This window comes from Phodopus roborovskii, unplaced genomic scaffold, assembly GCF_943737965.1.
Source record: "Phodopus roborovskii unplaced genomic scaffold, PHOROB, whole genome shotgun sequence".
Taxonomy (NCBI): Eukaryota; Metazoa; Chordata; class Mammalia; order Rodentia; family Cricetidae; genus Phodopus; species Phodopus roborovskii.
This window is the reverse complement of record NW_026126547.1, coordinates 15,666,912-15,680,511: the sequence shown is the minus strand read 5'-3', so window position 1 is coordinate 15,680,511 and position 13,600 is coordinate 15,666,912. Positions and strand designations below refer to the sequence as shown.

Sequence of the window (13,600 nt, the reverse complement as noted above, 5' to 3'; positions counted from 1 at the left end):
ACTTTATAATTTTGCTACTGTTATGAATCTATAATATAAATCTCTACTACAAAGGATAGCTGACTCACAAGGGCCCACAGGTTGAGAATCAGGGCTCGAAGTAATGAGATGCCCTCTCCTGGCTTTCATGGGTACTGCATTAATGCTGGCGTGCATAATTTAGAAAGGAAAAGTGTTTACAATATATATCTCACTTTCCAATTAAGCTTTTACATATCTTAGATTGGTCAAGAGTACTTATAGATGCTTATAAATTAAGACATAAAATTAAAGTCAAAGAAAAAATAAGAAAGGACCTAGAGTATAACAGAGGAGTATTAATATAACAGCAAAGTTAGGACTTCACCTGCAACTTACACATTAATAAACACACTCTCAACTGAAAGGATAAGTAAAACCATGACGATCCACATGTATAACTTGGGATCTATTAATAACTTAATAGGTAATTTTCTGAACATACCTGACTAGCATCCTTTATATGTATGTTGTCCACTAATTTGCATAGCAACCAAAAATATTCCTTACATCCAGGTCTTAACATTGGTTCCTCTTCATAATCATCTATCTATTAAAACAAATTATAACGTGAAATCATTTTTACAATTATAATGTATTTGAGCAAGTATAGACTTTATAGAATTAAATGCCTATACAACTAAATAGCATTCAAACTCTAAGAAACGATGAATTCCTGCTGAATTCTGTAAAATCATAAAATCTGAAGATAAGGAAAATCAGAAAGAATATCATGGTATTTAAAAGAGTAGATAACTTTTACAAAAACAATCTTAACTGGGGATGGTGGTGCACACATTTAATCCCAGCACTTTTGAGTCAAAGGCTGGCAGACATCCTTTAGTTCAAGCTCAGGCTGGGGTACACAGTGAAATCCTGTCTCAAACATAACCAAACTAAAAACCAACAACAACAACAAAAAAAAAACAAAAACCAAAAAGGAAGAAAGGGAGGGAGGGAGGGAAGGACGAGGGGGAGAGAGGGAGAAAGGGAGAAGAGAGGGAGTAAGGGAGTGAGGGAGTAAGGGAGAAGGGAGTGAGGGAGAGGGAGAGAGAGAGAAAGAGAGAGAGAGAGAAGAAAAATATGCAAACAGTATAAATTTTGTAAATTATTAAAAATTCTTCATTAACAACCCTCTGAATTTATTATGTGGTAAAAAGCTTTTACAAAGTTAAGCTTTTACACTAGATTAAAAAAAATAATAGCATTCTCATGGCAGACAACAAGAAACCAAAATCCAATCATGTAGATAATGTTAATAGCTGTAACAATGAGAGTGCTATGATTAAACAGGCATCATGGTGTGTATCCATAAGACCAGAACTCTAGAAGTGGAGAGAAGAGAATCAGAAACTCATGAGATAATTACAAGAATAATGTACACAATAATAAATTTGCAGCAAGGTAAAATCTTACCCTTAGAGGTTTCAGTGCTTGAGCATCAGGAAGGAATTTCAACAAGGTTGAGGCAGCCAAAAGAAGAAAAGATCGATGAATTGAGTCTCCTCCATCTAAGCCTGACAGAGATAACTTATAGAGACCATTGCATGATTCATGGCGAACTGCAGTCTAAAGGGGAAAAAAATGGGATAATCTGAGTATTAAAAAGCTATTCTCAGGTTAGTGATATAGCCCAGTTAATAAGAGTTTGACTTGACTTCAATCACCAGCATTTTAGTAATGGAACAGGCTTATAATACTGTCACTGGAATATTATGCTCAGCTACACAGTGGGTTGGAGGCCACACTTGAGGTCTCAAAAACTTAATCTGATCCTTAAATTGCATTATCAATCTTGAGATCAGACTGGACAACATGAGACCCTGTCTTCAAACACACACACACACACACACACAGAGAGAGAGAGAGAGAGAGAGAGAGAGAGAGAGAGAGAGAGAGAGACAGAGAGAGACAGAGAGAGACAGAGAGAGAGAAAGAGAGAGAGAAAGAGAGAGAGAGAGAGAGAGAGAAAGAATCCCTGGGAAATGTAATTCAGCAGTAGAATATATATCTAGCATGTATGGGGCCTTCGGTTTGAGACCCGGGAGCAAGGGAGGGAGGAAGTGAAAAGGAATATATGAAGAAGAGTAGATAGGTAGGTGTGTGTGTGTGTGTAAAGAAAGAAGTGGGAAAGGGAAAAAAAGGGAAAGGGATAAAAGACATGAAGAGAAAAGAGAAAGGAGAGGGAAGGGGGATAATGTTAGTAGAAATAATTTTAGATAACTTTTTGTTTGAAATAGAGTTTAACGTTGCCTATGGTAACCCAAAATGCTAGCTTAGAAGTCCTTATCTTCGTGTCTACACTTTCCAAGTGTGGGAGTACATATTCACATGACCACAGAGCTAGCTGACTTGTTTATGTGATTTACATTTTGTTGAGGACTGAACACAAAGCCTTGCACATAGCACATCAGCAGCCCTAGATGGGAACTGTAAACATAATATTCTGATTATACACATATGCATATAAACAACATATAATCATAAAGTAGCCAATACTGCCTGGAAGTGTATGCTTACATTTTGTAAAAGAAGCACCTAATTATGTCTATAAAGCAGAAACAAATTTAAAAATATACAGGTAAAAATTTAGGATTAAAGGAGGTTTCCATAATTATGCTATTTACAATATATATTACAAGACAAAAATATTTTTAGAACCAGAACTTATGAAAGTACTTAAGTCAGAACATTTCACAAACTCCAAGTGAACTGTCCAGATGGTTGGTACATTAAGCCACGTGGGACAGACAGACTAAAAGACAATTTTAAAAAATGACAAATATAAATGACACAATATATAGTAGTCATACTTTTTAAATTATCACATTCATCTAAGAGGTAAGCAAATTATGTAACAATCGATAGAATCATGATCGTTTCTTCACCGTTGGATCTTGTAAAAGAAGAAGAACCAATCTCTCTCTGTATATATATTTTTTCCTTACCTCAGGAATAAGGAGGGTCAATTTCTTTAGCCAATCTTGTAAATGGTCACTATCAGCAAGGCTAGATTTCACTAAAGAGCAGCAATGAGCCCAGCTCACCAAAAGCCACATTGAATAATGGGAAACTAAAAGAAAATAAGGGTATTATATAGGTTTGTATTAATAAAGACACAATGCTCATTATTAAATACAAAATATTTCACCATATTGATTATACACTCTATTTACTAAAATTTACACTTAAATACACAATGAACTTTGTTGAGCTCTTACCTTCATGTCTAGACCTGTGATCAGACTGAGCTTTCAAAACTCTGTAAAAAAAAAAATATATATATATATGCCATCACCACTAAATTGGTAATGAAAAAAAAATTACTATACATTCTTTAAAATTTGTAACTTCACTCCAAATAAGATTTAATGAAATGACTACTTAGACTATGGTATCACCTATTTAAAAACCCCTAATAAATTAAATTCTTGGCAGAGCAACAAGACGGTTTTCAGAGGACAGGATATAAGAAGAGGAGAGTATAAGGGGTTATTGTCAAAGGGTAAGAAACCTCAGAAGATGAGTTGGGCAGCACCTTTAATTCCAGCAATCGGGAGGCAGAGGCAGGAAGATTTCTGTGAGTTGGAGGCCAGCATGGTCTACAAAGCTACATAGAGAAAACCCTGTCTCAAAAAACCAAAATAATAATAGCTTTTTTCTCAGAAGAGGAATAAATTTTAAGATCTATTACATAGCATAATAATTACATGTCAATAAAAACACACTGACTGGTCCAGGTTTGGTGGCACAAGCATTTATTCCTAGCACTTCAGAGAGGTCAGCATGTTGAGTTCCAGGGCTGTAACACAGGAAAACCCCATCTTGAAAAACCATAAAAAATAAATAAGTAGCAAGGCAGTGCTAGTACATACCTTTAATCCCAGCACTTGGGTGGCAGAGGCAGGCGGATCTCTGTGAGTTCTAGGCCAGCCTGGTCTACAGCGCGTGTTCTAGGACAGAAGTCAAATCTACAGAGAAACCCTGTCTAAAATAAATAAGCCAAAACCAAAACAACAAAAATAATAAACGCATGGCTAATTGATAGACAATAAAAAAGAAAAACCCAGACTGAAGTACCACGCAGTGAAAGGCCCTGGGTTTGGTCCTTGCTACAAAAAATAAAAGCTTGTTTCAAATAAAAAACAAATTAAGAGGCTTCTGCTATAGGCCTGTAATTCCAGCGAGTCAAGAGGCTGAGGTAGAATTTTGGCCTCGCTAGGCTCCTGTGAGGTCTCTCCTTCCACAATGTGGGTCCTAGGTGGTCTACCACCTTTACCCTCTCTCATCAATATTGTTGGCCTTTCAAAATGAATATTTGTTTGGTTCTTTGAGACAGGGTTTCTCTGTATTGCTTTGGAGCCTGTCCTGGAACTAGCTCTGTAGACCAGGCTGGCCTCAAACTCACAGAGATCCACTTGCCTCTGCCTTCTGAGTGCTAGGAGTAAAGGTGTGTGCCACCACCACCCAGCCAAAATGAATTTTTTAAAAAAATTAAAAATCATTTATACATCTAAAAAAAAGACATTAATATATTAATCAAAAATTTTGATATTTGGATTAGTGGGTTATTTTTAAAAGCTTTAACTTTATTTTATGTGCACTGCTGTAAAGGTGCCAGATCCCCTGGAACTGTAGGTACAGAGAGTTGTGAGCTGCCATGTGGGTGCTGGGAATTGACCCTGGGTCCTCTGAAAGAGCAACCAGTGTTCTTAACCACTGTTTCATCTCTCCAGCCTCAGGTTTTTTGTTTGTTTGTTTTTGTAATTGATTACCATTGTGTGGATGTGTGTCAGCATGAATTGTTGGGTGGCAAGTGTGTTTACTCACTGAGCCATCTTGCTCATCCTTGTTATTTTTGTTTTGCTTTTTATAAAAAACAGGATCTCTGATGCAGCTCAGGCCTGTGTTGAGCTCACAATATTCTTGAACTTCAGGTTCCAAAGTAGCTGACATTATGGAAGTTGTACCCATATACCTGGCCCTCATATTTAGTTTTATAACCCATACTAACACAATAATACACTTACCTCAAGAGAGATCTATACATATCTCTATTTTTAATGCTCATCTATGCATTAGAAAAACTTTAGTAACAGGTGAAAGGTTCCTTCTAGTTCTGTTAAATGAGGGCTTTTAAAAATATTACAAGCATAAACCTCAGGCAACAGAAGAGGCCATGAGGAGTGAAGAAGTATTACAGAGATTGTAATTAACTCTTTGGAATGGATCTTGTTTTGTTTTGTTTTGAAGAATGATCACACCAATTTTGTGTACTCTTTGTATACAACGAAGTTCAGTCCAATAAACCATGCTATGAAATATTTGAAAATTAGTTTCACAGTCTAACATAATTTCTACGACTATATGAGACACACAACTAGATCTCCATATATTAATCCATCCATTTCTTTTTTCTTTTGTTTTTGAGACAGGATTTCTCTGTGTATCTCTAGCTGTCCTGGAACTCACTCTATAAATCAAACTGGCCTTGAACCCAAAGATCCACCTGCCTCTGCATCCCCAGTGCTGGGATTAAAGGTATGAGCCACCACACCTGGCAAAATAAATATTTCAAAACTATAAATCAAAATTAACATAACACTAGACGAATAACACAGAAAATGTTTCTCCTTATATAATAGTTTGTCCAACAATAGACAATGAAGTAATACCAATAATTAGGAAAATCAACATTTAGCCAAAAAAAATGTTAATATCTGAAGAAAAATTACTGATAAAAGCTCAAGGAAATTGAAGTTTTGTGGTTTTATAGAAAATAGTAAGTTTCTAACCTCATGTCTTCACACTGACAGCTTACTAAAAAAGACGTTTTTTAGCAAAGAAAATGGGAACAAGCCAGATTAACTATCAAAATTAGTATCATCAATAGACTAAATGGCATCATCAGAATGTACTAGGAAAAACATGTCACTTCTGTACTATTACTACTAATAGTGTAAGACCCAAAGTGAGAATGTTCTAAAACAAAACAAACTGACTTAAATTGGGCATAAAGGGGACATGGCTGGATTCCCAGAATTCTACAGGCTGAGGCAGTATAACTCTAAGATTGAGGCTAGACAGAGCTGGCAAGATCATGCTTCAACAGAGAAAGCACCTTTAATCACAGCATTTCAGAAGCAGAAGCAGGTGGATCTCTGAGTTCAAGGCCAGCTCAGTCTACAAAGCAAGTTCCAGGGAACAAGAGCTGTTACACAGAGAAACCCTGTCTCAGAACAGAACAGAAAAGAACAGAGGAGAACAGAACAGAAAAGAAAAGAACAGAACAGAACAGGAGGAGAACAGAACAGAACAGGAACAGAACAGAAGAGAACAGAACAGAACAGAACAGAACAGGAGGAGAACAGAACAGAACAGAGAAGAACAGAGCAGAGCAGAGCAGAGCAGAGCAGAACAGAACAGGAGGAGAACAGAACAGAGGAGAACAGAGCAGAACAGGAGGAGAACAGAGCAGAACAGAGAACAGAACACAACAGAGGAAGGGAGAGAGAGGAGGGAGGGAATAGGAAGGGAAGGAGGGAAAAAATAGCCTATATTACTAAAATATCAATATTATGAAAGAAAATATCCCTACTTAAGAAAAAAGAAGTATGACATTAAACTAATAGCTTCACATGATGCTGAACCAAAAATAAATTAACAAACCATTAGGGGACTAGGGAGGTGGCCCAATTGGTCAGTGCTCTGCAAGCATGAATATCTGAGTTTGAATCCCAAGCAAACAAGTAAAATAAAAGGCATGGATGCATTTGCTGTAATGTCACCATAGGAGGGCAAAGACAGGCAGAGCTCTAAAACATGCAGGCAAACTAGCCTGACTGAAAAGGTGAATTTTTATTTCAGTAAGATATGCTGTTTGAAAGCAGTAATATATCCACACCTTCCTGAGGCCTCAGTATGAAGTTAGCCATATTAACAAGGGCTTGAGGACTTAATTTATGGTAGAATGCTTTTCTGGTGCCTGTCACTACTTTTTTTTTTTTTTTATGATTTATTTATGTATGAGTGCTGCATACATGTATGCCAGAAGAGGGCATTAGATCCCACGATAAATGGTTGGGAGCCACCATATGGTTGTTGGGAATTGAACTCAGGACTTCGGGAAGGGCAGCCAGTGCTCTTAACCACTGAGCCATCTCTCCAGCCCACACTACTTTTTTTTAAAAAAAATCAAACATATCAATGTATTTCTTAAAGGTCTATCTTTAAGTGTGTGTATGTGCACTGGCACACATATGTTTGTGTACACATGCCCATAGAGGCCTGAAGAGGTTACCATATCCCCAGACGTACAGCTATAGGTAATTGTGAGTTTCAAGGCATGGATGTTCTAGTTTTCCACAAAAACAGTATACATTCAAAACAGTAAACATTCTTAACCACTGAGCCATCTTTCCACATCCAATGTAGCTAAAAGCATTTGCTGCTCTTTCAGAAGACCCAAATGTGGTAACTAGCACACCCATTAGGCAACTTACAAGCACTTGTAATTCCAGCTCCAGGAGACTGGAAATCTTCAGATCTCTGCTGACACTACATTCACTAGTGTACGTACAGGCACACAGACATACTCTTTAGTTATTAAGAAAATATCCTTAATTTTAAGAGACAAATATCAAGATAGACACAGTGTCTAGAACACACATTCATGAAATTCCTTAGAATTTAGAAACAAATACAAAAATACTGACGAATACTTAAGTTTGACAAATGTTAACAAGATAAGCAAGTCTAGGTAAGAATTAGGGTAACACATTATAAAACCCTAATAGCTTTTGCGTTAACTTATTTTTCAAAATGAAGTGGACATTTGCTGTGTTAATTAATGTTTATGATGTACATACAAGCATGGCTGAGTCTTGCTGTGCTGGGTAAACTGAATGAGCTCTGGGGAACCCTCCTACCCCTGCCTCAGCCAGCTGTAGGATGACAGGTGTGTGCCATAGAACCTGACATTTATATAGGGGATTGTAGTTGAACTGAAGTTCTCATATTTGCAATAGTAAGAATTTTATTCACATAGCCATCTCCCCAGCCCAGAATGAAAGCTAGTTTTGTTGTTGTTTGTTTGTTTTTGCTTTTTCCTTTTTTGAGACAGGAAACTCACTATATAAACCTGGAACACATAGGGATCCCATTGCTTCTGCCTCCAGAATACTGAAAGGTGTGTGCCACCATACCCAGTTCAAAAATGAAGTTTAATAACTGCATATACATAAATGTAAAGCATAAAATGCATACCTAGGAGCCAGATTATCATATGTATAAGCAACAGACATAAGCCGCTGGATCAAACTGGTTCCTTGGACAAGCACAAGAAACACCTTTAAAACAAAAACATCATCTTTGAATAGAGCAAAACACAAAATGAACCTTCATATCCCCACCTCCCTGAAACTCATGCAATAGCAAGTTTTATTTCTCATGGGCATGATATGCATACTAAGCTACGGTTGTTTAGAAAATTAGTTAATAAATATTTACATGAATGTCTCTTGGCTGTATAACACCTAATTTTAAAAAACACCTCTGAAAAAAAGAAGTGTGTACATGGACAAATGGCAGTTCTGTTTGACTAGAGGCAAAGTTCATTCGTATATTCTAACTTTTTTTTCAATAGCCATGTTGTTGAATGTATTTTAAAAGCAAATCATTCTTAAAAACCTCCCTACGTGTATTTTATATCAGTACTTGAATTATACAAATACCTGTAAATTACTAATATCAATAAAGATAAAATTATTTAGTAAGAGGCTAGAGAGGTAGCTTATAAGCACCTGCAGTTTTTGAAGAGGGCCCCCAGGTTTAGTTCCCAGAACCCACATGGGGGCTCAGAACTGTATGCCTTGGTCACCAGGCATGTGTGTGGTGCATATATACATACTGGCAAAACATTCATATACAAAAAAGTAAACAGTTTTTTAAGGAAAACATTTCTGAAGCTAATGGAAAGAATCACAATCAATTTGATAATGTTATGACGTGAAAGGTTTCTTCTAACAAAAACATAATAGAAACATTAAAGAAATTATTAAGCATATCTCCCACTATGTAACACTTGGGAATGCATTTAGAATTCATGAAACATTTCATATTTAAGAGATACAAAGAATCTATAATACTAAGAAAGATTAATTTTCCAATTTAACCCCTAATATTGCAAAAGTGAAATTTAGTTTCCCAGTTATACCAATGATTTCCAAATCTTGTATTAACCAAATTACTCTATTTGTACCAATTTGTTACTATTGTGTTCTCAGGCATGTATGAGATAAGGTGTGCCTCTTAAGGGAGAGAGAGATTTCACTAAAAAGTAATCTTAGTCTCTTTCCACATCTCCAATAACAGACATGAAGGACAAACATCTGATTATCTGAACAAAGAATAGTCAAAATGATCTCTTCTCTTCTCTGCCTCCCCCCCCCCCCAAAAGATGGGATCTCTCTATGTAGCTCTGGCTGGGATGATCCCCTGAGATCTGCCTACCTGCCTCTACTCTAGATGTGCACCACCATACCTGGCCTATGAGCTCTATCTAGGCTGAACGATGTGCTGGTTTTTATATTGTTTTTCTACATCTCTAAATCAAACACTTTTCTGTCAAATACTAAAGCTAGGACATTACAAGCAAGTCTTCCCTTGACAGCTGGATTCCTACTAGGACCTGCCACATTAGATTGTAGCCATGGTTGTTTTTCTTGTGAGTAATGTTCCAGAGGGATTTATCCAAAAGAGACAGGCTTTACTTTTTCTTTACTTGTGTGTGTACACATCAAATGCATACAGGTACAAAAAGAGGTCAAAGTAGGGCACTGGATCTCTCTAGAGCCAGTTATGAGCCGTGTAGCAGGATGCTGAACAAAATTAAAGTCTTCTAAAAGAGAAGTGGGAGAGAGGGAGGGAACTGGGATTGACATGTAAAACAAGCTTGTTTCAAATATAAATAAAAAAAGTATTATCATAAAAAGAGAGAAGTGTTCTTAATCCTGAGTCACTTCTCCAGCCCCCACTTCAACTTCCTAAAGGACTCCTTTTGCCAGTTTTTATTTAGCATCCTCTGAGAATCAAATAGTTGAGCAAAACCCCATTTTTAGAAGCCTAAATACACTACAACAGGTAAGCTTCTGACTGCTTAATAACTCCAACAGTGATCTACATCTGGCTCTAAATCAGTTCTTTGCCTGGGTTACCTCTACACTCCCTTTGATTTTTAAGCACTTCAACACACGTGTGTGAAATCCATATTTTATTATATTTCCTGTGTTGAAATAATTAGTATGGTTCCCCTATTTTTCTGAATGGACTCTGATATACGCAGAATGTTAAGTTACTAAGTTCCAATAACATGTGTAAGTGTAAGGTTAAGTAACATATTAAAATGTGACATCATGCATTCCTGTTAATGAAGAATTGAAAATTATTACCAATGCATCACTACAATTATAAATCGTAACACTGCTGTAGTTGCTAGGTAGTTTCACAGTAATCTAGAACAGTATTTACGTGTTAGTGTATTTCTTCCCTTTGTAAAAACCAAACCTTTTATTTAATTCATTAGAACAACTTAATGAACTTCTGAATTTTACCTCTGTTAATCGGGGTATATGAAGACTCTTGGTGTGATCACCAGCAGCTTTTCTTGATTTTCCAGGCCAGGCTCTTTTCCTGTGGCTTTCAGCTATGCCAGACCAGGCAAAGACATCATGATAAGCTAAATCCAAATCAGATGGATCTACTGCAAACTGGCAGATTAGTTTCAGCAAGCAAGCAAGACAATCTAGCTGCCACTGTGAACAAGAAAACAATGTCAGCTCTCTATTTTCATTTATGTAATAAGTATGATCACTATCCAACTTCAAAATTAAAAGACAAAAAGAAAAGAGAAAAAGAAAAAAGAAAAAGGCTAGTTTCCCAATGTGCTACATGACTTTTTTTTTTTAAATTATGTGACTTTATTTTAAGAAAATGCACCATTATAAAAATGAAACTTTTAAAATGAACTCCTTCCCACTGAGTTCATAAATGTGGCAAAGAAAGTTCTACGTTTAAAACAGTAATTTTTAATAGATTAAAGATAGTTTTCATAGGAATTATTTTAATTACCAAGAGGTCATTAAACCATTCCTCTGGTTGCCACAGTATCATGGCTAGTAGTTTTACTTCTCCATCTAGAATTTATAACTCAATCTGTATACTTAATTGAGAGGGGTAATTATATATAGCACACCAGAGAGAAAATTACTTTTTTGTATATAGCATAATATTGTCAAGTGGACATTAATTCAATAGTTCATAAGTAAACAGCTTTCAGCTCAGCATACCCCATGGGCATACTTTACTTCAATCTTAGAAGTAAGAATAAAGTCTGGAAGAGACAAGCAGATCTCTGTGAGCTCATGGCCAGCTGGGTCTATAGAGCTAATTGTAGGACAGCCAGGGCTACACAAAGAAACCCTGTCTCCAAAAAAAAAAAAAAAAAAAAAAAAGAAACAAAAACTAAAATAACACAACAACAAAGGATAAAGAGTCAGAACATAAAATACTCCAACAATCTTCTCACCATAGACAGCTAATTCCTACATACAATTCACAAGGCTAGAGTTGTTGATTAATCAAATAAGGTATACATTTCATTCTGATTTACAGCTAGTTTTCACTGCAGGTTCTAGACACTTGACATGAACTCAAGAGCAAATACAGTAGTCAGTAGAGAAAGTGTTGCATTCAAAAGCTATAACTAGTATTACTTTAATTTTAAAATACAAATTGTTAACAGCACATATACATATAATAACTTAGAAATAACACATTTGTTTTCCATTAAATTATTATAAAATATACTTAGTAGATATTCACATGGATTTTGAAAAATATGTATTTTTAAAAATTGTTAAAAATGCTAACAAAGGGCCAGGCATGGTTGTGCACATACTTAATCACTACACCTAGAAGGCAGAGAGGCAGGTGCATTTGAGTTCAAGGCTGGAGCTTGATCTACATAGTGAGTTCCAAGCCAAGTAATTTCAAAACAACAAAGAGCTGATAGCCCACACACCAATACAATGAACTGCAGAATAAATTATTACACATGGTTACTCAATACTAGCCATTTTTTTTTTTAAAAAGACTTAGTCTCACTGTTGTTGATCTGGCTGACCTGAACTTGCTATGTAGACCAAGCTTAATATTTTCAGACCATAGGGATTCCCAACTACTCTAAAGGACACTCCAACTGAAAAAATCTTACACTTACCATATATGTATTTAATATAAATAATCATTCAGTAGAGTAAGTAGTATAATAATACAATGAATAACAACTCAAGAAACTTTCTTTAAACAAGTTCATTCAAACACCATTTATATACAGCAGATTTCAGAAGTTTCACTACAATAAATCCTTGGCCTCCTAGTCTCCTAGGTCCAATGCTAAGTGGTACAATTACATCTATCTACCAGAGAAAAAGCATCCTTTCTTGAGCAATAGCAATGTCATGTTACTAAACTTTAAAATCTCATCAATAAAATTCAAATTAAAAATTATTTTCAACAAATGGTACTAGTAAAATTAGATGGTTATATAAGTAAATAAACCAATAAACTTATTTCTTACATACGGATGTTAAATCAAATGCAATATAACAAACACTATACATAGCAAAGAAAATTGTAAACAGGACAAAGGACTGGAAAGATGGCCAGATAAGTAAAGTGTTTCCTGTGCAGAAAAGAGAAACTAAGTTCAGATCCATTAAGACCTACATAAAAGTCAAGTGTGAAAACATGTTACAGTATGTCTAGCTGGAGTGAGAATGTAGAAGAAGGCAGTCGATCCAGAGGGTTCGCTGTTCAACCAACTAGATGAAACAGTAAACTCAAGGTTCAATGACCAACCCTGAGTCAAAACACTAAGGTGTACGGCAACAATCACAAGAGGTAAACCTCTGACCTCCACAAACAGGTACATTGGAGAGCCTAGCAGATACACATGCATATAACATACACATTTCCACCCCACACAAGAAAAAGCATAGTAGGAACAAACTTTGTGATTTTTTTTACACATTTCTTAAATCATATATGATGTTCTGTGAAATTAAAAACACTTCTTAAAAGATACTGTTAGGCTGGGTGGGATAAGCTCAGTGGGTAAAGGTGCTTGCCACCAAGCCTGATGACCTGACTTCAATCCCTGGGACTCACATAGTAGAAGAATCAACTCTCAAGTTATCCTCTGACCTCCATGGGCAGGCCAAGGCAAAAGGACAATCATGTAACATGCACAAGCTAAATATACAATAAATAAGTCAATGGGGAAATACTGTTTAGGACCCTGTGTGTAGCTCAGTTAAATAAAGAGTACTTCCTTGGCATGCACAAAATCCATAGCTGGATTCACAGCACAGCAAAAAGCAAATATGGTGGTTCACACCTATAATTTCAGTGCTAGAGAGGTGAAGACAAGAGTTTAGGATCACCCTCAGCTATATAGGGAGTTGAAAACTAACCCAGAATTTAAAACACCCTCTTGCCTCAAAAAAGATAGTATCAAACCATG

The 13,600-nt window shown here is 36.1% G+C and overlaps 1 protein-coding gene across 5 annotated transcripts in view; it reads right to left on the bottom strand.

The window, feature by feature from the left end:
• The window catches only part of Usp34 (ubiquitin specific peptidase 34), a 186,190-nt gene that overhangs the window by 63,605 nt on the left and 108,985 nt on the right, over window positions 1–13,600 (bottom strand). For all 5 annotated transcript variants that reach the window (XM_051200494.1, XM_051200497.1, XM_051200495.1 and 2 more), the window contains 6 exons: window positions 10,629–10,829; window positions 8,284–8,366; window positions 3,240–3,280; window positions 2,967–3,091; window positions 1,435–1,587; window positions 464–568 (listed from right to left, as the gene is read on the bottom strand). In XM_051200494.1, the coding sequence (XP_051056451.1) occupies window positions 464–568; window positions 1,435–1,587; window positions 2,967–3,091; window positions 3,240–3,280; window positions 8,284–8,366; window positions 10,629–10,829 (708 nt within the window). The remainder of the gene's footprint in view (window positions 1–463; window positions 569–1,434; window positions 1,588–2,966; window positions 3,092–3,239; window positions 3,281–8,283; window positions 8,367–10,628; window positions 10,830–13,600) is intronic.